General features: G+C 56.3%; 1 protein-coding gene across 3 annotated transcripts; it reads right to left on the reverse strand.

The window, feature by feature from the left end:
- Nucleotides 1–2,825: 2,825 nt before the first annotated feature.
- KCNN4 (potassium calcium-activated channel subfamily N member 4) lies at nt 2,826–15,750 on the reverse strand. Of its 3 annotated transcripts, none has more exons than XM_079117693.1 (9): nt 14,401–15,750; nt 11,486–11,581; nt 9,754–10,169; nt 8,396–8,531; nt 6,196–6,306; nt 5,952–6,070; nt 5,583–5,652; nt 3,864–4,031; nt 2,826–3,405 (listed from the first exon to the last, which is right to left on the reverse strand). In XM_079117693.1, the coding sequence occupies exons 1-8, from the start codon at nt 14,557–14,559 to the stop codon at nt 3,867–3,869; spliced, it is 1,272 nt and encodes a 423-aa protein (XP_078973819.1). In that variant the 5' UTR covers nt 14,560–15,750; the 3' UTR covers nt 2,826–3,405; nt 3,864–3,866. The 3 variants fall into 3 exon arrangements, with proteins under 3 accessions (XP_078973819.1, XP_078973821.1, XP_078973820.1); XM_079117695.1 differs by lacking the exon at nt 14,401–15,750 and adding an exon at nt 13,767–14,260; XM_079117694.1 differs by lacking the exon at nt 2,826–3,405 and having other exon boundaries at nt 3,870–4,031; nt 5,576–5,652.
- Between the last annotated feature and the right edge of the window lie 3,345 nt (nt 15,751–19,095).

Raw genomic sequence — 19,095 nt, forward strand, 5'->3', positions numbered from 1 at the left:
AAGACTGGAAAAGAGGAGGAGCCCAGGGTCTCAGGCAGCCAGGATGGGAAGGGGAAGAGGTCGAGGGAGGAGGTCAGGGCATGCTGACGTGTGGAAGTCTGCTCTGCTGTAGAAAAGAGGAGCAGGGTCTTCCAGCCACCGCACCGGTAGGCCACCGGGTTCCCTCCAAAGCTCAAAGTCTGGCAAAAGGAATCACCATAGAGGTCAGGATGGTGGTCACTGGGGATGGAGGAGGATATTGACTAGGAGGGACAGAGTTCTAAGGGGCTGGAAACGGCTAACTTGATCTGAGTGGTGACTACTCAGGCGAATGCATTGTGAAAACTAATTGAGACTACATTTCATATGTGTAAACTTTATGTACATTATATCTCAATTGAAGAAAAAAGAGCTTGCTTGGCCTTGGAGCTAGACTTTGACAGAAGAGCAGCGGGGACCATGGAAGACTTCGAGCATGGCAAGGCCAAGGTCAGTTCTGGGGTCAGGACCAGGGCCACTGTGGGAGAGGGTGATGGGGACAGGCCAAGGGGCCAGCCCTGTATAACCTTGGACAAGCTCCCACCTACCTGGGACTTGTTTCTCCACTCCATCCTCATGGGAGTGGAGACAGAACAGAAATAAGAGAGGGAAGTCGCCGAAATTGCCAGAGATAGAGCCCCTGGAAGGACACAGCCCCAACTCCTGGCACAGCAAGAAACATTGATGTGGTGAGAGGGTGGAAAGACGGCTAAAAGGGGGTCATGTGGATCTGAGCACCGCTGGAGGGGGCAGGTAGGCCGGGCAGACCCACGGAAATCTAGAACCTGCTATCTCTTATGTGCCTCTTAGTTTCTTATTCAAAGCCCCTCTTCCAGGTACCGTGGTACACACCTGTGATCCTGGTGACGGGAGGCTGAGACAGGAGGATGGCTGATTTAAGACCAGCCTCAGTAACTTAGCAAGACCCTATCTCAAAATTTAAAAAAATAAATAAATAAGAAGGGCTGGGGATGCAACTCAGCGGAGAAACGCCCAAATTCAATCTCCATTATTGGGTGGTTGGCATAAGGCCCCTTCTTTTTTTTTAAATACTTTTAGCTGTAGATGGACACAATATCTGTATTTATTTTTTTATGTGGTGCTGAGAATCAAACCCAGTACCTCACACATGCTAGGCAAGTGCTCAGTGGAGCCACAACCCAACCCAGGGAAGGTCCCTTCTAATTGGTTTTGACTTATTTTCAGCTGAAACCAACACAGAAGGGTGATTTCTGCGAAGGTGAGGTGCTCTGGGGCCTCAGGTATTCAGAGTATTCATTCTGTGACATTTATGCCAGGCCCTTGGCTTTGAAGGCACGACAGTTAACACAAATGGACACACAGTGTGATGTTGCCCAGGAGTCTGAACAGGCTCGCTGGCTCAGTGGCGGGGCTCTGGAGCCAGGCTGCCTGGGTCTCATCCTAGCTCTCCCTCCACCTCTTTGCTATGACTTTGGGCATGTCTCTTAATCTCTCTGTGACTCAGTTTCCTCACCCATAAAATGGGACCAATGGTGCCCCCTTTGTCTCCTTTTGTAAGATCATTAAGGGTTTAGCATGGTCGTTGGCCCAATAATTATTATTGGGACAGGGACGAGTTCATTGAGGGGCTTTGTGGAAGAGGGGACATCTGAGCTGAGCCTGCAGGAGGCTAGGAAGCAGCTGCAAGGATGTAGAGCACAGGAAAAGTGCTCCTGGAGGAACGAGTTTGGCCGGGGACTTGGCTACAGTGCTAGCAGGGCTTCTTGCTGGGGAGGGTGTCTGGCTCCTTCCCAGAGCCCCCCTTTACTCCTTAGCAAGGCTGAGATCCAGAGGAAGACAGTGTGCGGTAGAGGCCCCAATTTAGCTCTCAGGGCCAGGGGCGAGGCTGGCCGTGGACTTTTAGGGAAATCCAAAGATAGCTCAGCAGAGGAGGATGACTAGCAGCCGGGCTTCCCCTTGAATGGGGGAGCAGGGTGAATCAGCCCCCAGCTGAGTGAAGCTGCTGCAGGAAGTCAGACCTGGGTTCGAGGCCCAAGGCCACTTGGCCTCTGACTCACCCAGGCAGGGCAGGGAGGGAAGGCACAGCAGGGACAGGCTGGGTGTGAACCTGGCCTTGGCAACCCGGATGCCTGGCTTCCTGGCTGGGGGCCTGGGGCCAGGCCCGGCTGCTCCTGCAACCTCAGTTTCTATATCTGTCCAATGGGGCGGGGTGGGGCAGGGATGCACAAGTGGGAACACAGAACTGGGCGCATAGTAGGGCTCTGTGGCAGCCCGCTTCCTTTTCCTGTCTGAGACCTGACAGCATCCTGACCAGATGTGAAAGCAGTATGCAGGCAGGGGGGCTCCTGCTAGCCTCTCGATGAATGAGTCGTCACCTAGGCTCTGTGAGGCGGGAAGGAGGAAGAGCGGCCACGCTGGTGTTGAAATTAGTATCAGTAATAAAGATGATCCTCTCTCACGTATTTGGTTCTTAGGAAATGCCCAACCGTCCGTGCCACTTCCTGTTTCAATCTTCAGAGCAGCTGCTTGCGGAGGTCACGCCATTTTATGGGTGAAGTGAATGTTCAAAGAGGTAAAGCCACTTTCCCTAGGTCACACTGCAAGTATGTGGCACAACCAGGGTTCGGACCCCCATCTGTCTGAATTCGAATCCCTTGAATCAAGGCTCTTGTGGCCTCAGATCTGGGCAGGGGGTTGCTTAGGTCCACCCAAACTACAGAGCTGGTAGGGCACCTCAGGAGGCCTGGTTTTCTAGGTGGGGAAACCGAGGTTCAGACAGGGCAAGCGTCTTCCACGGGAGGATCTGCCAGTTTGGAGTATTTATAAAGAAACAGCAACTTCTGGCTTTGTTTAACATTTATTACAAAGTATAAGAGCAGAGGTTGGGGAGTGGCCCCCTCGCCATTCCTCCCCACCAGGTATCCTCTGCAGCTCTGGAAGAATAGTGTCCTCTTCGCTGTCCGCCAGGGGGCACCGCCTCCCGCCTCCCGCCTCTCAGACCCGGTTCCTTCAGCTCTTCCGTCCCGCGGTAACTGAAGCTTCCTAGGACCCTGGACTCTGGGCCCTTCCTGTCCTCCTCCCCTGGGACCTGGAGTCGGGCCCAGCTACCTCCACTTTTAACTGAAGGCCAGAGGTCATCTGTAGCAGCATAGTGAGAATGTTTTTGAGGAGGGCAGTGGGGTAGTGGTGACCAAGTTCCCATTTGGGGTCTGTGGAGGTCCAAGGCTTCCCCTTCAGCCAGCGTCCCCTGATGGCCACGGCCATCAGAAAATAAACCCACCAAGGTGGGCCCCCTTTAGTCCTCACACCTTGAGGTATTTTATTCACAGGGTTAGGTCAGGAGTGGCAGGGAGGATGTCCTTGGCCTCAACCTTGGGAAAGGAGCCCAACTTGTCCTCCAGGATCCTGGAGGGAGGGAGAGAGAGAGAGAGAGAGAGAGAGAGAGAGAGAGAGAGAGAGAGAGAGATGGGTGGATGGAAGTCCAGAAAGGAGGAGGAGAGTGAGCATGGCACTTACCAAGATGGAAGCCGCCAGAGCAGCGGGTGAGGTGGAGGAAGAGGATGGGCGTGCTGACCAGGAGACCAGGGTGCAGGTGGGCATTTGGGCATAAGCATAAGCTGCACAGAGCCTGAGAGCCCAGGGGCAGGCAGAGAGAGATCAAGCAAAGGAGGAGGAGGTCGCTGAGAGGCGGGAAGGAGCAAGGGAAGAAGGAGAGTCTCCCTCCTTTCCCCCAATCCAGCCCCAAACTCAGAGTCCTTTCCTCCTGGCAGAGCCAGAGCCGAAGAGAAAGCGTGGCCACATGACACTGGCCACAGGTCCCCTTCCTCCAACCTTTCTTCCTGTCCAAGTCCCAGCCCCCTCACCAGCTACGTGGCCTCCTGACTGGGTTCTGGAAGCTGCTGTGGCCGCAGGGCAGTGCCGAGCAGCTCGGTCAGGGCGTCCAGTTTCCCTGCCAAGGCATCAATCCGCTTCTCCAGGGCCCGGTGCGAGCTGCTCAGGCCCAGCTGCAGGTCACACAGGATCATGTGCATCTGGGTGAGAAGAACAGGTCAAGTGTCAGGGGCTTGGGTGGACCCCTCCCTACTCCAACACTGACAAGTCCTTACTGACCCTTGAAGATTATCCTTGAGAACTGTTACCCAAATCCCAGCTACTTGACTGGGTGCTTTTCCTGTGTGGTTTAAGATCCTCTTAAAAGCCATGGGGAGCAAGAATCCTATTCTCATCTTACAGCTGAAGAAACTGAGGCATGGAGCAGTTAAATGACATGCACCTAGAATAGGATCTGGCACATAATAGGTGCTCACTAAATGGCTGTGGAATTGATGGGGTCTGGCTTCGAAACCCAGAGAGCCCTTTTACTGCTCTCCCAGACTGGGGTTCACAGTGTGATTCTTGAGTGTGAGCTTTCTATGGGAATTCTTGAAATCTGCATGTTTGGGGCTCAATAATCTTCTGAAATTATGACTGGCCTGTTCTGACAGACCTGGGCCATCACCTCCTCACTGAGCCTGCCACGGCGTTTGGGGGCCTGAATCTGTGACTGTGTTTACCATGGCATTGGTGCCAAGAGCCAGTGTTTGAACTGTCGTGGCCCAATGAGAAAAAGCAAAGGCCACCACATAAAGAAAAGGTGCCGTGAACCAGGCCAAGCGGGAGTGACATCACTGTCCCTGACATGGGTAGAATCAAGTGGTCTCAGCAGAAGGAGACAGCCAGGTGAGTCACTCCCAGGCAGGCAGGTAGGCTTGCCCAGCACGGGGGCCTCTTCCACCTGGAGCATCCGCCTTCACGACAGATTGAGTTTTACTGAAACAAGGTCACCTGCATTCTTGTCGGTGTCGTTGAGTTGAATTTTACTGGTTCTGCCATCTATGTTTGTACTTGGTTTGTAAATTTGCTTTGGTTTTATCGTGTAAGAGTCAGAGCTGGAAAGAATTTTATATCCATCCACATGTAAGTAACTTGATAATAAAGATAATTTGAAATCAAACATTGGGTTGTGTTTTTTTGTTTTGTTTTGTTTGCAGTACTGGGGATTGAACCCAGGACCTCGCACATGCTAGGCAACACTCTACCACTGAGCTACATCCCCAGCCCTTTTTTAAAAATTTTATTTTGAAATGGTCTTGCTAAATTGCTGAGGCTAGCCTCAAATTTGCCATCCTCCTGCCTCAGCCTCCCAAGTGCTGGGATTACAGGTGTGTGCCACTGCCTGGCACAATTTCCTTTTTTTTTTTTTTTTAAGTTCAGAAGAGATCTGCATAAAGGTAAGAAGCTCTGTTCTGCTTTGTTTCTTCATTCCTTCAACCATAAGCTCTGTGATTACCTATGTGTGCCGGGCCCCTGCCAAGATCCCCCGCCAGGCACACTTTACCACTGAGTCACATCTCTAGGCCTTTTTATTTTTTACTTTGAGACAAGGTCTGAGTTGCTTAGGGCCTCACTAAGTTGATCCTCCTGCCTCAGCCTCCCAGTTGCAGGGCTTACAGGCGTGTGCCACTGTGCCTGGCAAGATCCCCCTTTCAGAGCCAGATCTCCCTGCCCGCAGCCCCGGCCTCCCCTTCTTCCAGACCTGGTACCTTGGAGATGTCCACCATGGAGTTCACTTGTTCCCGGAGCTTTCGGTGTTTCAGCCGCACCTGTCGGAATCTGTGGGGAAAAGTTGGAGGTCGGTTGTCCTACAACCCAGTCCCTAGCTGGCCTCAGCCGAGGGGCGGGATGAGGGGAGGAGAGACAAACATGGACACAGGACAAAGAAGAAATGTGCCTGAGAGCCGGGAGGTGCCAAGGAGCCCCCGCTCTGTAGAGGCCTGAGATTCCAGGCCCACAGAACCTGCAGCTGCATCCAGATCAAGGGGGACCACACACGGGTGTCCTGACGTGGACACGCATGGGCACGCACACTCACAGCCATGCAGAGGCGACAGGACACACAGAGCTGCCCTCACGTGTGGATGGCGGCCAGCAGCTTGCGCTGATGCCTGCGGGCAGCTCTGGAGTCCTTCCTGCGCGTGTGTTTGTAGTACATCCAGGCCTCCTGCAGCAGGCGGGCAGCCGACTCCTTCATCTGGCAGTGGGCGGCACAGTGTCAGTGCACAGACCCCAGGGCTTCCCGGTGCTGGCATGGGAGGGTGGGGCCTGGACTCCTGGCTTGCTAAGAGGCCGGTGCTCAGTGTCCCGCGCCAGGCTCACCTCTTTGGCATAATGGATGTCCATCATGAAGTTGTGCACATGCTTCTCCGCCTTGTTAAACTCTAGCTTCCGGGCCACCACGGCCACCAGCAGGGCTGTGCAGCACACCCCCTGTGGGCACAGCAGGCACTTGGTGCGAGGCTGTGGGACTCTGGGGGCCAGCCCTGTGCCATCAACCCTCTCTTGAAACCTCCCATCAGTCACAGGGGGCAGGTTCAACCATCCCCAGTTGACAACTGGAAAACAGGCCCAAAGAGGAGAGCCAGGGACCTCGGCTAAGAGCACCCAAGCCAGGGTCAGACAGCACAGGTGCCCAATTCTCTGCGTTGCAATCACACCGTCACCAGCTTGGCCTCTTTCATATTGGAAGAGGGAGAGAATAGCCGGTCTGGGACAGGGGCAGACTGCAGGCTCCCAAGGGGCCCTTCTCACTACTCATACCTCGTCCGCCATCAGGTCGCTGGGAGTGTCCCTCAGCTCCTGCACCCTCCACTCCTGCAGCCTCTTCCCAACTCATTTCCCTCCAGGACTGTCTCCAGCCTCCCACTCCTGCCTGACCTGCAGGAGTCCTCACGTCCTGTGTGACCTTGCCCCACTCACTCCAAACTCCACCAGGCCCCCACTTCCCTGAGCTTCTCAGCCTGGCTCTGAAGGCCTCCTCCGTCTAGGCCTCCTTCCATGTAGGCCTCCCTCCCACAACTCAGCCCCAGCTGCCTCCTGGCTCCCCCGCCTGGGTACCTTCCCCTGAACACTTTTCCTCCCTCCCTTCTCCCAGGGCTCCTGGTCCTTCAAGGCCCTGTCAAATCCTTGCTGCTCCCGAGCCCCTGCCCTCTTTCCCTGGGGTTAGAATGAACCCTCCTTGGAAGTCCCTCGTCTCAGGTCTCAGTCACTCAGAATGGTTCACTAGTCACAAACATGGGCTCCCAGGACTGCCTGGTTCCAAGCCCAGCTCTGAGCAAGTCACTTTATCTCTCAGTATCTCCATTTCTTATCTGAAAGTGGGCATGCCCTCTGTAGAGTGTCCCAGTGAATTCCATGAGTTGACACCTGGAAAATGGGGCAGAGACTGGCATAGGTATGTCCCCAGTAAAAGTAAGCCTTCCGCTGTACCGTGGAATATCTTGGCCAGGAGGCTGTGCACTCTGCTTAGCTCATCACTCTGGGTCTCAGTTTCTCCTTTTGTCAGGTGAGGGAAGAGGTCCCATTCAGCCCCAAGGGTCCCTGCCCCTTTGGGAGCATTTTCATGGCTAAGTCTCTGCCCCTATTTCCTCGTCCTGAAGAGTCGCCACCGTGTGGGGGGCTCACGTTTCCCTGCCACCCATCGCCCAACCCCTGTGGATCCAAGCCTTATGCATTCAACAGGTCCTTCCTAGGACATCAGAACTAGGGGCTCAGATCTATGAGAGCAGAGGGAGACAGTTCTGGTGGGGAAATGAAGACCAAGGCACTGGGAGCCGGGCCCTGGAGGCGGGTGGGGCTATGGTGCGAAGGAGCTGGATATCTGGGTTCAGCAGGAAGCTTGAGCCCACTGGGGCTGAAGGGCCTCAGTTTCATCCTCGAGGGGACAGGAACTGGGCTGGGGGCAGCTGAGTGTCTGGGACCAGTTGTGATAATGGTGCTCTCCCAAAGTCCCATTTATCGAGCTCTTCCTACACAGTGGGCACTGTTTGAAGCCCTTTATCTGGTTTAACTCATGTAATAGTCTCAGTACCCCACAAGGAGTACACTAGCATTGGCATTCCCATTTTACAGATGAGGAAATTGAGGCCCAGAGATTTTGTGGCTTGCCTAAGCTCCCCAGCTGAGAAGCAGAAATGGGATTTGAAACCTTGGAGCCCGGTGGCAAGGGCATGATCCTGGTGGGCCCTTGATGGAGGTTAAGAGACAGGATCCCCAAGTTCTAAAGCAAATGAGGCTGGGAAATCAGGAGCCTGGGGTCCCTGGGGAGGGAACAGGTCCTAGGACCAAGGGCTATGGTCCCAGGTTTTACAGAGAGCCAGGACTTAGAGGCTGGATTCCTTGGTCTTAAAGAAAATGGGATTTTGTATCTGGGTCTCTAAGAGGAAATGAGGCTGGGGGTGGGGAGAAACACAAATTTTTCATGGTGTGTCCCTGAGAGCAGTATTGGCTCCATGGTCTCCTGGGGACTCTGAGGATAAGCAATTTGGGAGGCAGAGGGTTTCTCGGGACCTGTACTCACCATAACTCCAGTGCAGAGACAGACAATCTTGCCCCACATGGTACCTGGCACCACATCCCCATAGCCGATAGTCAGGAATGTGATGGGGATCAGCCACAGCGTGTCCGAAAGGTGCCCAGTGGCATTAACAGCCTGCCTATGGGCAAGGATAGGTTAGTTCTGAAATCTCACCCCAGAGGTGCCCGTGATGTTTGCTTCCCACCTCCCACACACACAGCCTCCCTTCCCCTCCCCACTCACACTCAGCCCCAAGATGCACCTGGACAGTAAGCTAGGCTTTGGAGAGCCTGTCTGCCTCCGTTCTGCTGTGTACCGGTAAGATCTTAGCCACTCTGGGCTGTGGGATTTGAACCTGAGTCGGGCCAATTCCAAAGCCGGCATTGCTGCAGCTAGGCTGCCAAGGGGTTGGTGCATTCAGAGTGTATGGCTAAGGCTGAGAGGGGACTGAAACCCTGCCTGAAGTTCATTTGTCAGACACTGACGGGGTTGTGCCCACCAGGAGAAAGGAGCACCTTTTTCTAATTCCCACAAAGATGCTGTATTGTCTACAAGAGGCCCTATGAAGACCAAAAAGATGGGGCTCTAAAAAAGCCTCATCAGGACTCTACCCTACTTTCATGGATGGGGACACTGAGGTCCAACCATGGAAGGAATGGAAAAATCCAGATTTGCAGGGGGCCTTTTGTCCACAGGTCCCTGCATGAAGATCAGCAAGGGATCCGAGGCATGGTGGCACATGCCTATAATCCAAGTGACCTGGAAGACTAAGGCAGGAGAATTGCAAGTTCAAGGCCAGCCTGGGCAACTTAATAAGACCCCATTTCAAAATAAAAAATAATAATAAAGGTAGGAATGTTGCTCCGTGGTAGAGCGCCCCAGGTTCAGTCCCCAGTGCAACACAACAACAAAAACCCTGAGTTAGTTTCCAGGTGGCAGCCAGGACCCAATTCCCTCAGGGAATCTCCAGAGTAGCTGCAAACACCTCCTTTCGGGGCTCACAGAAAATTCCTACAGCACCTCTATGCTAATTTGGAAAAGATGTGCCCTTCCTCCGAGGCAGATGCAACTGTTAGCCTGGGTTTGGAGGCTGAGCAGATGCCTGGAAATCCGAGATGGGAGAAGGAGGGCAGAAGTGTGGGCTTCCTAGGGCCTGGGGAGTGTGAGGGTCGGGGCTGGAGACCACAGGTGGAACACTGGCTGACCTGGCCGACTGGTTCCTCCGACCCCTGTGAATGAGGGAGTGAGCAAATCCCAGCCAGGAAGAGTAGAAGGATGGAAACAGAGCGGTCCCCACCGTCGGCCTCAACCTGCGCCACTCTCCGCCACCCGCCTCCCTCCCGGTGCCACAGGACCCTCACCTCTCCGCCACGGACAGCACCCAGGCAGTGGTGAGCCAGAGGCCAAGCGTGAGGCCGAGCAGCAGGCGGCCCGGGTGCGTGTTCATGTACAGCTTGGCCACGAACCAGTGGCGGAAGCGGACCTGGTTGAGAGCGCCGATGCTGCGGTAGGACGCGTTGAGCAGGACGCCGCTGCGCAGGAGGACCGCGCGGGGCACCAGGTAGAGGCGCAGCAGCATGGCCAGGGACAGCAGCGCCTCCCCTTGGCCCAGGAAGCCGGGCCAGGGCTGCGTCTCCCCTAAACCCCGCGCGCACGGCGGGCCCCGCACGGGTGCAGGGTGCAGCCCGCACACCGCCAGCTCCAGCACGATCTGCGCCGCCTGCCGCCGAGTTAGCGCCACGCGCCAGTCCCGGAGCCCGTTGTCAGTCATGAACAACTGCCGGGAAGGAGCGAAAGGGGAGGGGGTCAGGTGCAGGTCAGGCGGCGGCCCTCCCGGTCTGCGCCCCGAGATAAGATGGGGCGTCTGCTGGGCCCTGCAGAGAGAGAGATAGCGCAGGGCGCCGGGCTGGAGAGGGCTGGGGAGGGAGCCGGACAGGACCTGAAGACCTCTCCACTTTCTCCTCCAACACCTAGTTTCTCCCACTTCCAGAACTTCCCTGAACATTCACGGGGCGCAGGCTGTGTGCCCTATATGCTGAGGACCGGAACTGAACAAAACAGAAACCTCTTCCTCCCTGAAGCTTATATGCACATTCCTGAGGCGGCTTCTAATCCTGTTTCTGGGAACACTTGTAATAATTGTTCTAGCAATAACATCAGCAGAAACAATAGTCAAGATTTATGGGGCGCTTATCTCCTTTATGTGTTGTGCCTCAGTAATGCTACAACAACGTGAGACTGATATCACCTCCGTTTTATACATGTAGAACTGAGGCCCAGGTGCTCCAGGTGGGCAATGGCACACTTAACTAGTGCTGAGCGCGGCCGATGCTGTGGTAGCCAAAGCCACTTTAACCATGGCTGTTATTCATTTTTATTCGCTTTTGCAGTGCCTGAGATGGAACCCAGGGCCTCTGGTATACTAGTGGTATACTAGGCAAGCACTCTATCACTCAGCCACACTCAGTACCCTTTACTGAGGACGCTCATGTGCCAGGCACTGCCCAGGGGCATTACCCTACATGGTCTGTAACCCTAATTTCAAGGCCATGGTATAAGAAGAGAGGGGCAAGGAGAGAGGGAAATGGGGCAACAGGACCTGGGGAGATGGGGAATGTGATGTATCTGGGGGAAGCCGGAGGTGGGGGCATGGATGCCAAGAGTTCCTGGATGCTGGGGGGGGGGGGGGGGGAGCAGGATACTGTGACAGAAATGGGGAAATCAGGCACTAGCCAGGAACTTAGGTGACTTGGAACTGGAGACAGATCTGGGAGGCTGGGCCTGGGTGAGGCTGCCTAGGGCAGAGTGGACAAAGAGCTGTGGGCAGAAGCGGGGGCTGGAAGGGCAGGAATGCTTCATAGCCTCAGGTGTGTCGGGGGAGACCAGGGGCTACAGGTGGGGGAAGGGCCAAGGCTGCCCTGGGGGTTCTGGCCTACTGGCCGTCTATTGTCCATCCCTTCTTGGTGGGCAAGGGTGTGGATCCATTGCAGGGTGGAGGAGCTTCATCACTCAGAGCAGGAGGAGGGAGTACAGATGGGCTTACAGGGCAGGTGGGGTATAGGGATGCAGAGCTTAGGGCAGGGCTGGCCATACCTGGACCTCTTTGGCATGGAAGGCCACGATCAGGCAAAGGAGCAAGATGGTGGAAATGCTGATCATGCACTTAACCAGGAACAGGTAGAGTGCCCACTGTGGGAAGGATAGGAAACGGGTGAGGTCCCAGGTCTCCAGCCAGCCAGGTCTGTACCTTCTTTGGAAACCACCATCCCTTCCCCATTCCCCATTTCCTAGCCCCTAGACCAGTCCAGAACCATTATCCAATCCCCAGGGAGATTGCTGTCTTCCTTCCCAACTGGACATCCCTGTCCCAGATGCCATGTCCCTCCTCCTCCGTTCTTCTCCCTGGACCCATACCCCTGAACGGAGACCTTGAAACTCACATGCTTTGTATTCTCCTGTCCCCTTCCAGTGAAAAATGCTGCCTGGGTTTTTTGTGTGGAGTATCTAGAAAAAGACATCTGGCCTCCCCTTCACCCCCTACCCAATGAGTCCTGCCCTAGAACCAATGTCAATGCTCACCCAATTCCAGAAGAGCCTAGAAACTACCACACAACCCCCAAGAACTGAATGACACCCTTCCCTGCTATCATCCAGGAGACCGAATCCTTGAGACCCCAGCCCCAGGTCTCAGAAGGTCCCCCAGTTCTGCCCCCTGCACCTCCTCCTCCCCACCCTCCCCCTCTCCTGGCTCCAAGCCCAGGGCAGATCTGGCCGGAAGCACAGGGCCTCCAGAAACCACGAGAACTTTTTTTTCCTCTCTTTGTGTGGCAATACCTTGGAGGAATCTAGAATTCTAGGGGGAGGGATTTAGAGGGGACTGGGACTGCTGGATTCCCTAAGAAGTGTGGCTTTGGGGGATTTTGTGGGGGAGGGGGCCACCTGGGCGCCCACCCTGAGCCCTGCACCTGTTTCTCCTAAGGCTGCCAGCTCCCCTGGTTGGGCCTCGGCCAGGGCCCGCCTCTGAGCAGGGGAAGAGGGCCAGTTTCCTGCCCCTGGGGGCCTCCCCCCATCCCCTCCCTGAACAATGGTGCTGTTGTCCCCAGCCCTCCCCCACCCCCTTCACCCTCCATGGCTCCCTGTTTCCCTGTCCGTCTTCAGTGAGTCTCAACCTCCTCTCATTCCACAGCAGCCCCCTGCCCACCCTGCAGCGCCTTCTCTGGCGGCTCTCTCTACCCTCCCGCTGAAACTGTCTCCACGTGGACCCTTACCCTCCCAGTTTCCCCCTCTCCGGGAATGGCTGTTTCGAGGGTCTCTCTTTCTACCTCTTCGTATGGATCTCTCAATTTGTCTCTGTGGCTGTCCCTGTCTGTCCCTAATTGCATCTCTGCCTTTCTCTCTCTCTCTCTCTCTCTCTCTCCATCCCTCCCCCTCCACCCCATCGCAAGCCAAGACACCCATCTTGTTCCCCTGTCCTTCCCAGGCCTTGGCGCCTGCCTCTTCCTGCCGCCCCTCCCCCAGGACAGCAGGTGTCTGGGACCTTTGCAGAATGAGTTCATTAGACGGAGATGGAGGTGGGGAGGGGACAGGGAGGTTATCAAGGCAGTCATGGAAAGGAAGCTGGGGAGGACCCTGGGGTTGCGTGTCTGACAGGAGAACTGCCCTCAGGGATGCGGCAGTTTCCACAAGGCCCCAGGATGGAGGCCATGCCGTGGGGGGTGTGGAGGGAAGGAAGAACGAGAGGTGAGAACGGGGAGGAAGAGGGTAGGCAGGAGGACCCTCTTGCCCCGTCCCCTCTGCAGGGCTCCGGGCCCACCTCCCCTGCTGGGGCGCGGTGCTGGAGCGTGGGAGCGAGCGCCGCGTAGGCCCGGCCACGCTTCCTGTTGGCATGGGCTTCGCCGCCCCACCTCCTCACTGCCACTGCCCTCTCCTTGGCTGCCTGACCAGAGGAAGCTGGCCTGCTCTGACCTCCGTGTGACTGCTGGTCACTGCACAGCTGCCCACTCCCCCTTCCCCAAATCCGAGGCTGAGTCCCCCGAAGACCTCCCAGCCCAATCTTCGGCAGCCCACTTCCGCAACCCTGACCCCGGAGAGGGCTCCAGCCCTTCCTTTCCTGTTGGGAACTCGGTTCCCCCTCAAGCCACTGATTCAGACCCTTGTCCTCCATCTGTCCCTACCACTGCCCTGACCAGGACTGGAATGTGCCAGCAGCCTGCCGAGACCTGTCCTGGCCCCACCTACTCCCACCCTGCTACTCCCGCTATCCTCAGTCAGCCCTTTCCCCCAGAGACTTCCGAAGCCTCCGTCCCCCTCAGCCCCGGGAGTCCAGGTCCCAGCTCCGTCTCCCTGGGACTAAGGAGTCTAGGCTACTACAAACCTGTCTCTTCGCTGCCTCCCAGGCTGAGGAGCATGGAGATCTGGGGGAAGGCTGAGCTTCTAAATGATGCCGATGGGGGACAGGAGGCGCTCTCCATTCCCGCCCCCAGCCCAGTCACTGTTCTGGGCTCTGCCCACTGCCGTCCAGGCACCGGGTGAACTTTAGCGGTTAGGTAAGGAGCCGCCGCCTACTGGAAGAAGTTCTCCTCTCTCTCCGCCCTCCCTTCACCCAGGCTGGGGCCATCAGGGTCAGCCTTCTTCTGATCTCCAGGGGGCCTGGACCTCCGGGGTCTGACTACAACTTTCTCAAAACCTGAAACACGGTGACCCCTACTCCCCAACTCTTGCGGGATGGCCTGGCATTGAACTCCCTGGGGTCTCAGGAGCCAAGGCCCCAAGTCTCCTCCCCCAGAGCCAGGTCCTGACCCCAGCCTCCTCCCTCAGACCAGGAGAGCCAGACCCCAGTCCTCCTCCCTCGCGCCCAGTGGTCCTGACCCCAGCCTCCTCCCTCAGACCAGGAGAGCCAGACCCCAGTCCTCCTCCCTCGCGCCCAGGGGTCCTGACCCCAGCCCTCCTCCCTTGGAACCAGGAGTCCAGGCCCAGCCTCCCATGCCTCAGCGGGAAGCTCCACTCACCGGGCACCCCCCAAACCACAGCATCTCCGCGTGCAGCACCATGAGTCCGATGCCAATTCCCGCCAGCGCCAGCGCCCAGCCGGCCAGCCACTTCTCCTGTTCCAGCAAGCGCTTTCGCCGCCGCAGGGCCCCCAGGCCAGACACCAGCTCCCCGCCCATGGCCCCTGAGGTCTTGGGGCTCAGCCAGCTTCCTGCCCAGGGTCCCCCACCTCGTAATACGCAAATGGCAGCCACTTTGGCTTCCAGGCCGGCGGCCGGCTCTGCTCGCACTGGGGCTTTGGCTGGGAGGCACCGCGGAGCCCTGTGCCCTCTGGGGAGTGGTAACGTTGGCGGCTGGGCAGGGCGGGGAGGGGCAGGGGAGGTCCCTGGGTAGGGGGAGGCTCCCCAACCCCCCTTTTCAGACTAAGGAGGGACTGGGGTGTGTCCTGGGGCAGAGCAAGGAAGAGACGTTCATCCACGTGGGGAGACACACACTGCCACACATGGGCTGCGACCAGAACGGTCTGCACCTTGTGATACCACCTACACCCACCACGCCCAGACACCACAGGGCACTCCACGGCCAGAGACAAGCCTAACACACTGGGGCCCACAACACAACCTACGGAGTGACTCACAACTCCCCACAAACTGAAATCCACAGCCACACCCAGACACCACACACATGGTGTGACACACGCCGGCACTTAGCAAGGCAGGCAGTGACCCTGGCCCACAGGGCCACCCAAATATTGTCTACATACAGGCACAAGCATTACATTCAAAATTGCCACAATAACTGACACAGTCACACCTAGACATCATCGCAGGGTAATGTGTGTATGTAGCCACACAAACACAACATGTACCAAGCGCTATACAAACACACAACACATATTGACACAGCGCTACCCAAATGCCACCGTACCCAACACATGCAAGGCACTCATGGTGTTCCACACTCCACACACCCATGGAGTGACAGCCAATGCACACAAACACACAGCATCTAGGCACACAGCTATGGCAGCCCCCAGCCGCCCAGCTCATAGAGAAATGCACACTGACACACACCAATGTACATGCTCGTGAGGATGATTCACAATACGCACTGATTCACCCAGACACACAATATGCCCCAGTGCCCAATGTGGTTCAAATTCCTGGTCAGAGACCAATATGAATGGATGCACGCAGAGACAGACAACAGACAATATCCTAAGGAGACCCAAGCGGCACATGCCCAAAGTAAGAGTGGTGTATCTTTTCTTTTTGTACCAGAGATTGAGCCCGGGAATACCTAGCCACTGAGCCACATCCTCAGCCCTTGTTATTTTTTTATTTTGAGACAGGGTCTCAATAAGTTCCTTAGGGCCTCGAACTTTTGATCCTCCTGCCTCAGCCTCCCATACTGCTGGGATTACACACATGCGCCACTACACCTGGCTAGACTGGTAAATTTTGATCACACAAAACACAACCTGGAATGATGCCCCTGATGAAGAGGGATTGTGCCCAAATGTAACACACGCCATCACCTCTGAGCCACAAGCCACAACTGAACATCACATACAACACACACACACACTGTATTCCAACATGTGTGACTGCACAAACACAACATATACACAGTAATAGATAATCGCAAGGGGACAAAACACACTGACCCATTTCCCAAAACAAATAACCTTGCACAAATAACCACCTGTCACATAAAACACCAGACATGCCCCACAGACACAGCCCACACCAGGGCAGCAACAAGACTGCACAGGAACCAGACAACATCATCCACAACCACACAAACACAACACACCTTGAGTGTTCCTTGGCAGGGAAGGGAAACCCCTCCAACAGGAACATATACCCTGATGTAAGATGCAGGGTCACAACACTGAATGATACAGTGTTACACACACACAAGTTCCACAAGGAGACACAACACACACTGACACAGCAGCAAATGCAGTGCAGAAGGATGCACAGGAACTCCTCAGGTGATGGGCAGCACAGAGTGGCACAAAAGAAACATGCATGTCCACATCCTATGTGTCTGCACACAAATCAGAACCGTCCCGCAGCGACACAGGGACACGCAATGTGGTAACACAAAACACCTCGCACAGCAGCACACACTGATCTCACCACGCGGGGCACCCCAGCTCTCGGAGGAGCATGCAGAAATAACCCCTCTCCTTCCCCGTGTCCTGTGTTACGCGGGACCAGCCAGCCACGGGGAAATGAAACACCCGCGGACAGACATCTGGCAATACACCAAGGCAACCCACAAGGACACACCCAGAGACACCAAACCACACACACAGACACGCCCGGTGACAGAAACACAACCCCTGGGGGTGCACTGCCAGGAGGCAGGGCACACTGTTCCTGATTACCACTCGGGTGACACACGGCGGCCCGGCCTCGGGAGAAGGATGGAGACACACCCAGGCGCACCCAGACACCACACGTGCGTCTCCTTGGAGAAAGTGCTGCCGCGGGGCGCTCCTGCTCCTGGAGAAAGTCTGCGGCGGCCCGCGGCGGCTCCTCTCTGCACTCTCCTCCCTCTTCCTGTCTCTGGGTCTCACCTCTGACTCCTTCCTCCACGTCTCCCCCGCCGGGAGCCTCTGGGTTTGTCTTTATCTCTGTCTTTCTCTCCCCTTGCCTCAGTCGTCTTTGTCATGCTCCCTCGAAATAGGTCCCTGTCCATTGGTCTGTTTCCACCGCCTCTCTTTGTCTCTCTCTCACGCTGTGTCTCTTAGCCTCTCTGTGTCTCTGTGTCTCCCTTGTCTCCATCTTTGGTCTCTGGTTTCCTACTTCGCTGTCTCTCCCTCTTGCTGTCTCTTTCTCTGTGCCCTCTGTGTACACCATTGTCTGTGTTGCTTTCTTTCTTTTTTTTCTTTTCTTTCTTTCTTTTTTTCTTTTCCTCCTTCTCCTTCTCCTTCTTCCTCTTCTTTTGGTACTAGGGATTGAACCCAGTGGTCCTTTACCACTGAACTACACCCCCAGCCCCTTTTATTCTTCTATTTTGAGACAGGGTCTCCCTAAGTTGCTGAGACTGGCCTTGAACTTGCGATCCTCCTGCCTCAGCCTCCCGAGCCACTGGGATTACAGGCATGAGCCACCACACAGGGCTTATCCATATTTCTTTTTCCACCTGTCTCTGCTCCTATGGCCTCATTCTGTCTCTAGGATGCCTTTTCTGTCTCTGTCTCCAGCTGAATCGAGGTCTCCATCACTGTTTCTCCGTCTCTGTGTCTCTGTCTCCATCTTGCTCTCTTCCTGCCTCCAGGTCTCCCTTTGGGCATCTCTCTCTCTCAGCCTCTCTGAGCTTGTCTTTGTCTTGGTTTCTCTCTGCTGTTCACTGGCACAGCTGTGGACAGCGCTGTTCCTTCCTACTCTGCCCTAGTCCCATTGAGGAGCTGAGGCCCAGAGATACAGACTATGACCCACCAAGAGTTAAAAGCCAGCTCCAGCTTCTCCACAGCTTCTGTGCCCCCGGTTCAGGTACTTTGGAGGTTGACACAGAGACTGACACAGAGGGGCAGAGAGAACAATCAGGGGGACTGCGTGGTACAGCCGTAGGGGGATCAGAGAAATCAAAGTGGGTGGGGGCCAGCTCAGTGATAGTGTGCTTAGTATGCACAAGGTCCTGGGTTCCATTCCCGGCACTGCTGATAAAGAAATAAGACAGTAGCAACAAAAATCAAGGAGGAAGAGGGAGACGGGACCCAGAAATGAAGAGAAAGAAAAAACCAGAAATTTTGTCTCCAAAGAGACCACAACTAAAAGAGAAAAATAGAGAAGGCCGGACATGGAAGAGGCCTCAGTGGGCAGCCCTGAGGGTTATGGTGGGAAGGGGACCTGCCTCCAGCTGAAGTGCTGGGCAGCAGGGTTCCATGGGTAGGAAACACCACTCCGAAGTCAGCGCTCTCCAGCCCAGGGAGGGGCCGAGGGGAGGGGGGTGACTCAGGTCCCAAAGCTTCCTGTGACTCAGCCTTGGTCTCAACCCTGAAGCGGGGAGTGGAGGGAGACAGGGGTCTCTGTAAAGATAGCGAGAGCAAATACCAGAAAATCTAAGTGTGTAAGAGAAGGGACCGAGGAGGGCCTAGGGCCTGGACCTCTGGGTCTGAGGGAGGAGGGCTGGGCCTGGACCCCTGGGTCTGAGGGAGGAGGGCTGGGCCTGGACCCCTGGGTCTGAGGGAGGAGGCTGGGCCTGGACCCCTGGGTCTGAGGGAGGAGGGCTGGGTCTGGAACCCTGGGTCTGAGGGAAGAGGGGCTGGGCCTGGACCCCCGGGCCTGGAGGAGGGGCTGGACCTGGACCCCTGGGTCTGAGGGAGGAGGCTGGGCCTGGACCCCTGGGTCTGAGGGAGGAGGGGCTGGGCCTGGACCCCTGGGTCTGAGGGAGGAGGGGCTGGGCCTGGACCCCTGGGTCTGAGGGAGGAGGCTGGGACTGGACCCCTGGGTCTGAGGGAGGAGGGGCTGGGCCTGGACCCCTGGGTCTGAGGGAGGAGGCTGGGACTGGACCCCTGGGTCTGAGGGAGGAGGGGCTGGGCCTGGACCCCTGGGTCTGAGGGAGGAGGGGCTGGGCCTGGATCCCTGGGTCTGAGGGAGGAGGGCTGGGCCTGGACCCCTGGGTCTGAGGGAGGAGGCTGGGCCTGGACCCCTGGGTCTGAGGGAGGAGGGGCTGGGCCTGGACCCCTGGGTCTGAGGGAG

This window comes from Sciurus vulgaris (genome assembly GCF_902686455.1).
Source record: "Sciurus vulgaris genome assembly, chromosome: 17".
Taxonomy (NCBI): Eukaryota; Metazoa; Chordata; class Mammalia; order Rodentia; family Sciuridae; genus Sciurus; species Sciurus vulgaris.